General features: G+C 46.5%; 1 protein-coding gene across 1 annotated transcript; it reads left to right on the top strand.

Annotated features, from left to right (window-relative positions):
• The first annotated feature begins 10,713 nt into the window (after positions 1-10,713).
• Positions 10,714-12,213, top strand: LOC148436088 (E3 ubiquitin-protein ligase TRIM39-like). Its single transcript, XM_088465352.1, has one exon. It carries the CDS (start codon positions 10,714-10,716, stop codon positions 12,211-12,213), a length of 1,500 nt encoding a protein of 499 aa, XP_088321478.1.
• The last annotated feature ends 575 nt before the right edge of the window (positions 12,214-12,788 follow it).

Genomic DNA, 12,788 nt, shown 5'->3' with positions numbered 1-12,788 from the left:
CCCACCAAAGGGGGCGAGCTGTCACTCAACATCGACAGCTCGCCCCCTTTGTTGCGAGACCCGGAGCAACGGAGTGTCCGTTGCTATCCGGGTCTTGCGCATGCGAACGACTGAGCCGGCTCCGTCCTGCACATAAGCACTGGCCCACCATCGACCCAGTTGCAAGCGCACAGCGCTTGCGACCAGGTCTGAATCAGGCCCTAAGTTCCTGTCATTTATCACCAAAGGCGGTTCTCAATGCCACATAAGTCTTGCAATAGAGCTATTCACCTCATCTGTGGTTCCAGTCATGTCGGTCTCCGTTGAATCCCGCTCATCACCTGAGACAGGTAACTCACAAACACCCATCGTGACACTGCAGGACTCCACTTTTGAAAAAAACACCAGACTGGAAATTGCTATAATAGAAAAACAAAACACCCAAGGTGTCCTAATGTAAGCGCTATACCACTGAAAGTGAGCAACTGTATAAATGAAGGATGTGAGCCTTCAAAAATATGAAAGAAGAAAGCCAAATAGTTACAGCGCTCCAATTAAATAAACATTTAAATGCGACTAGGTTTAATATGAAAACACATATTTAATAACACAATATAGTATAAAACACACTGAAAAGATCAGTAAAAATAAAAAATATTAGAAATAGCAGCATAAATAAGGATATAAAGCAAATATTTCCTGGATGGAGTCCCAAATATGTGCCTGCAAAACTGGTCCTAATATCAAATACTGTCAGTAGATACAAGCGTAATCTGACCACTGGTAAATCCAAATGCAATGATGGCAATAAACCGATGTGGATAAGGATTGTTTTACCAGTCCATAGTAGGTCTTCTCATGTATTTTGCAAGATATCCTCTCAAGGTATACAATTGGGAAGCCAGCTGCCTTAATACCGGCAGCCGGCTTCCCGACTGTCATATACCGGCGAGGATGAAATGCCGGGCGTCTAGATGTAGACGCCTGGCATTTCCCCGACGCTGGGAGACCGGCGCCCGGCATCCCGATCGTAGTGATGCCGGGCGCCGCGAATGGACAGCCACGGGGGGGTTAGGTTTAGGCCACCCGGGGGGGGACTTAGGGTTAGGCACCCCCCTGGGAGGGTTAGGGTTAGGCTAGGGGGAGGGAGGGTTAGGGTTAGGCACCCCCGGGGGGGACTTAGGGTTAGGCACCCCCCCGGGGGACTTAGGTTTAGGCAGCGGGGAAGGGGGGTGGTTAGGGTTAGGCACTTAGAGGGGGGGGATTAGGGTTAGGCACTTGGGGGGGAGGTTAGGGTTAGGCACCCCTAAGGAGGGTTAGGGTTAGGGCGATAGGTTAGGTTAGAGAATACTTACCTATCCACGATCGGGATTTCCAGCGCTGTCGGGCTTCCGCTGCCGGGAACTCTGCTGATGTCGGGCTGCCGCTGCCGGGAATCGAACCGCCAGCCATGCGGCCGGTGGTATTTCATACAGATTCCCCTCGCAATGGCTGTATTGTTTCCTGGAGTCCTAAACTGGATGTATTCGTTTTCCAACACAAAGGTATAGGCTATTTAAAGTGCAGTGCAGGGTCCAATAACCAACCCTGGAGAAATGCTGGGAATAGTAGTCCTTGCTTAATGCGTTTCGCTGAGTGCTCTCAGCTTCTTCAAAAGCAAATATAGCTTGTGCTGCTCCATTTGGGGGTTTATATACCCTAAGGTAATGAACTGATACATAACACCTGTGTGTATTAATGTTAGAAAAAACCTAGGCCCTCATTCAGAGGCGGTTGCAAGAAGCGATAGCTCTCTCTGAATGAGGGCGGCCGTTTCATTTTTGAAGTGCGTCCTCCTGGTTGTTAGTTAAGCTGTGGGTTACCACCCACAGCTGAACGACCGACCAGGTTGATGGTCGCGATGGTGATCACCATCGCGGCTTGCGACGAGACCCTAAGGTTGGGTCTCGGCAACCGCAAGCCCCAGGGAGCTTTACTGCTCTGATGGAGCAGGAAGCTCCCCACTGACATCACTGATGATGTCAGTGCTGCCGCCCACAAAACGGTAAGCGTTTTGGAAACCACCCCCCCGGCCCGCTACAAAACGGGGTGAACTGTCGATCAACATCGACAGCCGCCCTTTGTAGCGAGCTCCGGAGCAAGAGAGTTTCTCACTCCGGGGATTGCGCACGCTCAGTGCGGCCGTGATGTCAGTGGTGATGTCAGTCACTCGTGATGTCAGTGGTGAGCTTCAGGCCCTAATAGAGCCGAAAGCTCACTGGGGCTTGCGGCAGACGAGACCCCACCACAAGGGTCTCATCGCAAGCCCCGATGGTCACAATGGTCTTGACCATCGCGACCATCATCCTGGCCGCTCGTTAAAGCTGTGGGTGGTATCCCACAGCCTAGCAAGCGGCCAGGAGGCCGGATCATTTTTTAGATGCAGCCGCCCTCATTCAGAGCGAGTGCTCGCATTTTGCGAGCGCCTCTGAATGAGGGCCACAGTCTGGAGAAGGCACCCATCAAGCCTGAGACAGTTGGGGCAATTTGCTAAGGAAGAGTGGGACAAACTACTTATTGAACATGGTTTTAAGCCATGTCACAGCACTTGAAACCCTGGACCTGATTCAGACCCGTTCGCTAAGCTGCGAACGCACGCTAGGAGCGATTATCGCACATTTGCGCACGCGTCAATATATACGCATATGTGAATCAGTCACTGCGGCCAGGAATTGTGCGCTCGTAGTACACAGACTGGACGCTAATTTGAGTGACAGTTTGTGGGTGGTAACAGGGGAAGGTGCTTGTGAACGGGGGAGTGGATGTGCGGACGCAGGCGTGTCTGGGCGTCTAAACTGCATTTTAGGGGTGTGCATAATTAGCAAAGAAGCATCATTGTACACGTCACTTGGTTGTTCTTTAGCCTGCAGTGATCGCAGTGCTTGTGGCGGGGTAAGGTCTACCTCAAGTGCTGCGTGCAGCTCCGATGGCTCTCGATGGTTCCCATTGTTCATACACATCCTGGAGATGACGTGTTAAGAGAGAAAAGTGGGCATCTTTACTCCGGCGTGCGTTCGCTCTGCCGTTGCTCTCTAAGACATACCCAGCCCCTTTTAGCTATGTGAGAGCGCAGTTTAGCGTCCGGATCTGAATCAGGCCCCCTGTTCACACTGCAGGCTGGACCTGGATTGCCGGATAGTCCCTTTGCAGGGACTTGGTGAGGACATCATCTCCAAACGCCATTGATTTGTCTATCCGCTACTTTTAGCATGATCTTGGTCAGATAACCTGGGTCACGCATTCACATTGCCACCTACCCAGGTCAGTGCCGGGTATGACCTCGGTAGCTACCAGGGTCAGGTTCCCAGGTAACACAATCCATGTAACACAACCCTGGTTGACCCTTTCACACCAAACCTGTAACCATGTTGCCCCGGCAATAACCCAGGTTAAAAGTTTGGTGTAAAAGGGGAATCATCATTGAGACCTAAAGAAATTGCCTGATTGCAACGATTGCCTCTAAAGATTGTGAAACAAAATATTAGGTTATAGGACCCATCAATTTTGTCAATATCAGTTTTATATATTTTATTATTTAAAATATTCTGTGGAATCAAAATTCAAATGCAAAGTTTGATTTCTATTAAATATGGAATAAACAAGGATGGATGCCAATTACTGTTGTCACTTTCAAGTTATACAGCAGAAAAGAGGGGGCAGAAAAGTAGGTGCACACTATAAGCACTGAGAATACTAATGATCAAAAAATCTATAATGAACTGCAACAATTAACATGATTTTAAATGTAAGGTTTCTTAGTACATGTTTGCCCACCTGCCACGTCATGGTGAACCTTATATAGGTGGGTCCCTATCATCCCTAATACTGACACACTAATTCCTTTATCTAGGACTTACCTTTCATAGGGCCCATTAGATGTGTGTACTGCAATGCAAGGACCCATACCAATTATAATCACCTGGGGCAGTGATTCCCAACCTCGGTCCTCAAGGCACACTAATGGAACGTACACACGGTCAGATTTGTCAGACTTGTCAGATTTGTCAGATGAACGACTGAACGATTAAACGATTTGAAAGATTTGAACGATTTTACCAAAGTTTTGAGCGATTTGAACGATTTGAACGATTTTTGACTGCATTAAAATGAATAGAATCGTCCAAGTCTGACTGCAAACCCATCAGATGTCAGATATCGTTATCTGACAAACGGGAACGCGCATCGTTGATCGTCCATCGTTCAGGCATGTCAGATATGAAAGATTTTCCTTCAGATATGAACGACTGAACGATTTTTAAATCGTTATCGTTCATATCTGAAGGAAAAATCTGATCGTGTGTATGCACCAGTCCTGGTTTTAGTGATATCCATGTTTCAGCACAGGTGGTTAAATCAAAATAGCTGAGGTACTAATTGAGTCACCTGTGCTCAAGTGTGGCTATCCTTAAAACATGGACCGTTAGTGTGCCTTGAGGACCGTGGTGTGGAACCCCTGGTGTACAGCAATGCAAGGACCCATACCAATTATAATCACCTGGGGCAGGTAGGAGGATTGCTAGCCCAAGAGAAGGGGTCTCACCTTCATAATATACCTTAAATACACACATAGGAAATAGGAGGGGCTGGGCTGCACATCCTCTTACAAACATTCTGAGACCTGTAGTTCTACCCCTTCTCTTGGGCTATTACTCCTCCTACCTGGTGATTTTAACCATGTTAATTGTTGCAGTTCATTATAGATTTTTTGATCATTAGTATTCTAACGCTGCACATACACACACAACGATTTTGTTACCAACGATTTTATGAACGATTTTCTGTCAGATTATCTGTCAGATTTTTTAAAGTGTGATGAACGATTATTTGAACTACAAACGATTTTTGTAACTTCCCTTAATGAAAATCGTTCAGTTGGTCAGACAGAATGAACTACAAACGGGAACATGCATGAACGATAATCGTTCATAGTTATAACTCAGAAACTGAACGATTTTCTCAACGATTGATGTCGTTATAATTAGGGGTGAGCCGGTTCGGATTTCTGAAATTCGAACCCCCCCGAGCCCCCCGATCCGAGTCCGATCCGAGTCAGGCTCGACTTTTCCCGCCTGACTCGGATCTGAAATCGAGGCGAAACGTCATCATCCCGCCTTCCGGGTCTCGCGGGTTTTGGATCCTATATAAAGGTACCCGCGTCGGCACCATTTTCTCACTCGGCTGTGGACAGTGAAGAGGGAGGGTGGGAGTTAGGGCTGGCTGGGCTGTGTAGTGTAGTGTAGTGTAGTGCAGAGTAGTGTTGTGCTGTGCTGTGCTGTGCTGCTGTTGTCCACTACTTCAAAGTCCATAGGGGCTGGCTGTGTTGTGCTGTGTGTGTTTGTGAATTGTGTGCGCAGTAGCCGCACGTGCATCAACAAAGTAGTGCCAAGCGTGCGCCTGTGTCATAAGTAAAGGGCCGGCTGGCTTGACCGTTAAAGGGTGCTGTAACCCCCAAAGTACACTCCAGTCCAAACCAAAAAAATATATATTTTCTGTGTTTGTGAATTGTGTGCGCAGTAGCCGCACGTGCATCAACAAAGTAGTGCCAAGCGTGCGCCTGTGTCATAAGTAAAGGGCCGGCTGGCTTGACCGTTAAAGGGTGCTGTAACCCCCAAAGTACACTCCAGTCCAAACCAAAAAAAAAATTAATTTTCTGTGTTTGTGAATTGTGTGCGCAGTAGCCGCACGTGCATCAACAAAGTAGTGCCAAGCGTGCGCCTGTGTCATAAGTAAAGGGCCGGCTGGCTTGACCGTTAAAGGGTGCTGTAACCCCCAAAGTACACTCCAGTCCAAACCAAAAAAAATATATATTTTCTGTGTTTGTGACTTGTCTGCACTGTGGCTGCACGTGCATCAACAAAGGAGCAGCGCCAAGCGTGCGCCTGTGTCCCATAAGTAAAGAGCCGGCTGGCTCATTTCTTAAAGGGTGCTGTAACCCACAAAGTGCACTACTCTCCAGCAAAAATAAAAAAATATTTTCTGTGTTTGTGTGCGCTTTAGCCGCACGTATATATCAATATAACATAAATGGAGGACCAAACTTTCTCCGATAAAAATAAAATAGAGAAATATCAAGAACCACTTCCTCCTAGTGCTGTTGCTGCTGCTGGGAGTTGTTCATCATCCCAGAGAGGAAGTAGGAACATCACTACTTTTACTAAACAATTGACCCTCCAACAGTCCCTAGCGATGAGGATGAAGTACGACAGCAGTCATCCTGAAGCAAAACGTATAACTGAGGCCTTGACTGCTATGTTGGTGTTAGACGTGAGTCCGGTATCCGCCATTAGTGCAGTGGGATTTAGACAATTGATGGAGGTAGTGTGTCCCCGGTTCCAAATCCCGTCTAGATTCCACCTGCATCCTCAAAGCAGCAGCGACAAGCGTGCTTCTGTCTGTTAAAGGGTGGTGACACCCTCAAAGTGCGCTACACAAACAATAAAAATATTCTTCTTTTTTCTGTCTTTGTGAATTGTGTGGGCTGTAGCCGCACCTGCATCCTTAAAGCAGCAGCGACAAGCGTGCGTCTGTCTGTTAAAGGGTGGTGACACCCTCAAAGTGCGCTACACAAACAATAAAAATATTCTTCTTCTTTTTTCTGTCTTTGTGAATTGTGTGGGCTGTAGCCGCACCTGCATCCTTAAAGCAGCAGTGACAAGCGTGCGTCTGTCTGTTAAAGGGTGGTGACACCCTCAAAGTGTGCTACACAAACAATAAAAATATTGTTCTTTTTTTTCTGTCTTTGTGAATTGTGTGGGCTGTAGCCGCACTTGCATCCTCAAAGCAGCAGCGACAAGCGTACGTCTGTCTGTTAAAGGGTGGTGTAACCCTCAAAGTGTGCTCCACAAACAATAAAAATATTCTTTTTTTTTTTTTTCTGTCTTTGTGAATTGTGTGGGCTGTAGCCGCACTTGCATCCTCAAAGCAGCAGCGACAAGCGTGCATCTGTCTGTTAAAGGGTGGTGTAACCCTCAAAGTGCTCCAAAAAATAAAAAACTATTTTTTTTATGTGTTTGTGACTTGTGTGCGATGTAGACGCACGTGCATCAACACAGTAGCAGCGCCAAGCATGCGCCTGTGTCATAAGTCAAGGGCCGGTTTGGACATCTGGTCCGGACTGAAGGACATGCCAACAATTTCTGACAAGTCTACTGTCACTGCATATGATACTGTCCTCAAAGCAGCAGCGACAAGCGTGCGTCTGTCTGTTAAAGGGTGGTGTAACCCTCAAAGTGCGCTCCACAAACAATAAAAATATTCTTTTTTTTTTTTTCTGTCTTTGTGAATTGTGTGGGCTGTAGCCGCACTTGCATCCTCAAAGCAGCAGCGACAAGCGTGCATCTGTCTGTTAAAGGATTACATCGGTGACAGCATCCAAGAAGGCATGTCAGACAGTCCATACCTGTACTGGCAGGAAAAAGAAGCAATTTGGAGGTCCCTGTACAAACTGGCTCTATTTTACCTGAGTTGTCCCCCCTCCAGTGTGTACTCCGAAAGAGTGTTTAGTGCAGCCGGGAACCTTGTCAGCGAAAGGCGTAGGAGGTTGCTTCCACAAAATGTGGAGAAGATGATGTTCATAAAATGAATGATCAACTCTTCCAGGGAGACCAGCCTCCAGAACGTACAGAGGGACCTGTGGTTCCAGCAGGGACGAATTAATACTCTGTGAGGATGAGGATGTACACACTGAAGAGGGTGAGGAATCGGTGGATGAGGAGGATGAGGATGACATCTTGCCTCCGTAGAGCCAGTTTGTGCAGGGACAGATTAATTGCCAGCTTGTTTTGTGGGGGCCCAAACGAACCAATCATTTCAGCCACAGTTGTGTGGCAGACCCTGGCGCTGAAATGATTGGTTTGTTAAAGTGTGCATGTCCTGTTTATACAACATAAGGGTGGGTGGGAGGGCCCAAGGCCAATTCCATCTTGCACCTCTTTTTTTTCTTTGCATTATGTACAGTTTGGGGCCTAGTTTTTCAAACTGCCATCCTGTCTGCCACTGCAGTGTCACTCCTAGATGGGTCACGTGTTTGTGCCACCCACTCGTGTCGCTTAGCATAGTCATCCAGCTACCTCGGTGCAACCTTTTGGACATAAAAACACTATTGTGAGGTGTGAGGTGTTCAGAAAAGACTGGAAATGAGTGGAAATTAAGGTTATTGAGGTTAATAATAGCATAGGAGCAGAAAAACCTACAAATTCTGTGATTTTAGCTGTTTTTATGCTTTTTTTAAAAAAAATACAGATCCAAAACACAAAACCCAGAACCCAAAACACGGAAGGGTGGTTTTGGCAAAACCAATCCAGATCCAAAACACGAAGAAAGATCCAGATCCAAAACCAAAACACAAAACACGAAAAGTGGCCGGTGCACACCCCTAGTTATAATTAAATCGTTCAAAATATCATTACGTGTGTATGCACCTTTAGTGCTTATAGTGTGCGCCTACTTTTCTGCTGTAGAACTACAGGTCTCAGCATGGTAGCACCTATTATCATGTTTAATAACAGGATGTGCAGCCCAGCCCCTCCCACTTTCAAGTTATATCAGTGAAAAATACGGGTTCTTCTTTTTTCTGTGGAAGATACCAACAAATTTGTCCACGTCTGTGTGATAATCTGCGCGTGTGTTATCCATAGGACCTTAATATTTTAATGTATAATAACAAACTGAGTTTATAAGAAAACTATTAAAGCTAAAAGCTGTACTTTAAAATAAATGTTTAGTCTATTAGGGGATAGCAATAGCATGTGCTGTATATATTATATATTATATAGGTCTTGCATCAGCGGCTCCTAACCTATCAGGCCGGGGGGTATGCACGTCATAGGCTGCAGTCTATGCAGCCCTCTTCCCCCTGTCATCCCAGTGATTGACAGCTGATGTCACTGGGAGGTGGAGCAAAAAGGGGCGATTCCTAAATAAGAGGGCGTGGCTTAAGTCAAGTGCTGCTTGGCTGGATTCTAGGGACTGCATCACCTAGAAGCCAGGTAAGGCTGCTGTATTAGCAGGGGAGTGGCTCCCCATGGGAAGCAGGGGAGTATCTACATTTTCTGCAGTCTCCAGAGCAGGGGTTCCCAACCACGGTCCTCAAGGCACACTAAAGCTGGCCACACACTAGACCAGCTTAAGGCCCCCATACATCAGCAATTGATTGCAGCAATCGTGCAATTTGCAATCAATTGTGTATAAAAATCTTTCCCTTTTTCAATCGATTGCAGAATTGCCACAATCGATTGAAAAAGGGAAAGAGTAATATGCACAATCGATTGCAAATTGCACGATTGCTGCAATCAATTGCTGATGTATGGGGGCCTTTACAGCCAAACAGCCAACTAGTTGATTGGTTGGAATGAAAATCTGGTACAGTATGAAAGTAAATGACAATCAGCAATTTGCTCCCAAACGCCGGAAAATGGACAAAAACTGTTGTTTGAACCAATTGTTTGTTTCAATCATTTAACAAACTTGTCTGACACCATTTTCATCTGTTTTCTGGCATTTAGGAGCAAATTGCTGATCATCAGTTACTCCCATACGTTACCAGATTTTCATTCCAACCAATCAACTAGTTGGATGGTTGGATGAAAGTTGGTCTAGTGTGTGGCCAGCTTTACAGTCAAGGTATTAGGGATAGCCATACTAAAGCACAAGTTACTTAATTAGTACCTCAGTTATATTGATTTAACCATCTGTGCACAATCATGGATATCACTAAAACCAGGACTGTTATAGTGCCTTGAGGACCGAGGTTGGGAATCACTGCTCCAGAGGGGCTGCTGTGCAGGTAATATGGTGGCGGACATTTTCTCTGTGACACGCGCATGCGCCGAAACGAATAAGGCGCTATTTTACCGGCGGTCCATGCAAGCACAGTAGATTTTGGCAGTAAATTAGAATAACTGCCAGAGAGGGGGGACCCCAAACAGAGACTGCACACAGGCCCCCTCCTCTCTTAAAATGCCCTTGATGGGCAGCACTCTCTCTGCTATTGTAGTCCGGACTGGAAGTCGCAGGGGGAGATACCACCTCACCCTTGGATGGTCTGTCCGGCTGTGATCAGCAATGAGAAGCCAGTGCCACCACTAAGCAGTCCCTGTGGGTAGCAGATATTACTGGGGGGAGGCTGCAGTGCCCCAGTCCCTATGTATAATTTGCCCCTGAAGGCCTGTATACATGATACATAAAAATAAAAACAATAATCAATAGCTATGCCGTGTACATTAGCAAAACATGTATAGCCAATATAGAATAAATGGCAGCTGGTTTGAGTGTGGGGGACCACTACGGGGCCCAGGGGGGAGGGGGGCACAGCAATGTCAGACCACCATTCGGGCACAATCCATGTTTCACTGCGCATTCACCGACCAATCGCATGCTCAGGAGCACAGTACACAGGTAACACCAGGTCCTATCCCCAAATTTTATATTGGGGATTGCGGTGTTCCACCCCTGACTAGTAGGGTACCATGTGGAGGCAGGGGGAGGATGCAGCAATAGTATTTATTTTACAATAATTTTGAAAAATAGGTTCCTTTGTCTTTATGTATTATCTGTGTCCCTTAGTATAACTGAGCCTGTACTGTACTGTAGATATAATCTGAGTGATAAACTAAGCCTCGCCCTGTGTGCAGAATGTGACCCCACTGGTATCTGAGTGTCAGAGTTCACTTTCATTTCTCTCTCCTGCTGCAAGCAATGGCGCTTGCTGATCTGAGGCAGGAGATGGTCTGTTCCATCTGCCTGAGCATTTATACAGATCCTGTAACCCTGAGATGTGGCCACAACTACTGCAGGGTCTGTATTGATCATGAGCTGGATTTACAGAAAGAGTCTGGAGTTTATAAGTGTCCTGAATGCAGAAAAGAGTATCGAAAGCGTCCTGCTCTGGAGAAAAATAGGAAGCTCTGCAACATAGCAGAACATGTCCGCTCTATTCCAGAAGAGGGAACTCGCCATTGGGGGACAGACAACTCATCCCCAGAACATGTCTTATCTGATTCCATCACTTCCATGGGGAACAGAAAATGCTCCGTCCATAAGAAGATCCTGGAGTATTACTGCACTAAAGACGCTGCCTGTATCTGTGTGTCCTGCTGTCTGATTGGGGAACACAAAGGACATCAGGTGGAGTCGCTGGATGAGGCCTCTGAGAAGAAGAAGAAGATGCTGAGAGATGTTCTGCAGAAACTGACCACTAAGAGAGCGGAGGCTGAGAAAAGAGTCCCGAGTCTGCAGGAGCGCAGGAGAGAAGATCAGGGAAAAGCAGCTGGTGTAACAGAGACAGTCACTGCCCTGTTTATAGACATCAGGAGACAGCTGGAAGACCTGGAGAAGAGAGTCCTGAGTGAGATCTCCAGACAGGAACAGCGCGTTTCACTCTCAGTCTCTGATCTGATCCAGCAGCTGGAAATAAAGAAGGACGAGCTGTCCAGGAAGATGCGTCACATTGAGGAGCTGTGTAACATGTGTGATCCAGTGACTGTCTTACAGGAACCAGACACAGGTGACTTGTGTGATACTGAGGACACAGAGAGACATGATAACCAGGTCCATGGTGCAGGAGATCTGGATGTGGGTCTCATCTCTGGGACATTACAGACATTATCTGATATAATAACAGGTATAAATACAGGGGTCTATGTGCAGGAAGCTACAGACCTATTACTGGATGTAACCACAGCTGGTAATAATATACAGATATCAGGTGACAGGAAAACTGCATCCAGGTCAGATATAAACCAGAATCACCCAGTAACACCAGAGAGATTTCTGTATTATCAGGTAATAAGCACCAGGGGATTCTCCTCAGGGCGACATTACTGGGAAGTGGATGTCAGTAAATCAGTGAGGTGGATGGTGGGGATGTGTTATCCCAGTATAGACAGGAGAGGACGTCAGTCATACATTGGATATAATAACAAGTCCTGGTGTGTGTGTAGGTATAATCAGTACTCAGTGATACATGACAGTACAGAGATCCAGTTACCTGACAATATCCCCTATGACAGAGTGAGGGTATACCTGGATTATGAGGCAGGACAGCTGTCCTTTTATTCTCTGTGTGACCCCATCAGACACTTACACACCTACACTGCCGCCCTCACTGAGCCCCTTCATGCTGCATTATGGGTAGGGCGGGGAGGAGGGTGTATAACTATATCTGGGAGAGTCAGGACCTGGGAGAAATTACCTTAAAGATTCTGTCCAGAGACTGGTGACATCACAGGGAGGGGAATCTGATTGGTGAAACATTCAGCCAATAAAATGCTGTAGTGGGTGGAGCTACAGCTAAGCCCCTCCTGTGTTATGTAGCCAGGGGTAAATGTACCTAGTGATGACCATCAACAGCAATGGTATCAGTGGTTGATAGTTAATTACTAATGGTGTAAAACCATCGAGAATCAGTCACCAATGTTTTACCATAGGTGACATCCCATTGATGGTGAAGCACACAGCAGGAGAACATCAATGGTCAATGGGTACCGCTAATGTACCACAGACCCCTTCCATCAGCTACAAAATAATTAGTTCAACACAGTTGTCTTTAAATGTAAATTAAGGGCATGATTCAAAGGTGGAAGCAAATGCGCCTGCAGCAGGGTCTACTACTTTAAACCAATGCTGATACCGTCAGCGTTCATATATATACAGTATATATATACAGTAATACCGATTGGTGCATCTTTAGAGGCCACTATCGTTCACACCATTAAAACTTGCATCAGCCTTATGGCAGGTGCCGTGTCTCCATCCACGTACAGTATGGCCTC

The sequence above is a fragment of the Taudactylus pleione genome, unplaced genomic scaffold (assembly GCF_031769625.1).
Source record: "Taudactylus pleione unplaced genomic scaffold, aTauple2 ptg001958l, whole genome shotgun sequence".
In the NCBI taxonomy this organism is placed as follows: Eukaryota; Metazoa; Chordata; class Amphibia; order Anura; family Myobatrachidae; genus Taudactylus; species Taudactylus pleione.
The sequence above is the reverse complement of the archived record's forward strand: the minus strand, read 5'-3'. Positions and strand labels throughout refer to the sequence as shown.

Excerpts from the sequence above, each read along its gene's own strand:
- LOC148436088 (XM_088465352.1), top strand. The coding sequence starts at position 10,714 with ATGGCGCTTGCTGATCTGAGGCAGGAGATGGTCTGTTCCATCTGCCTG.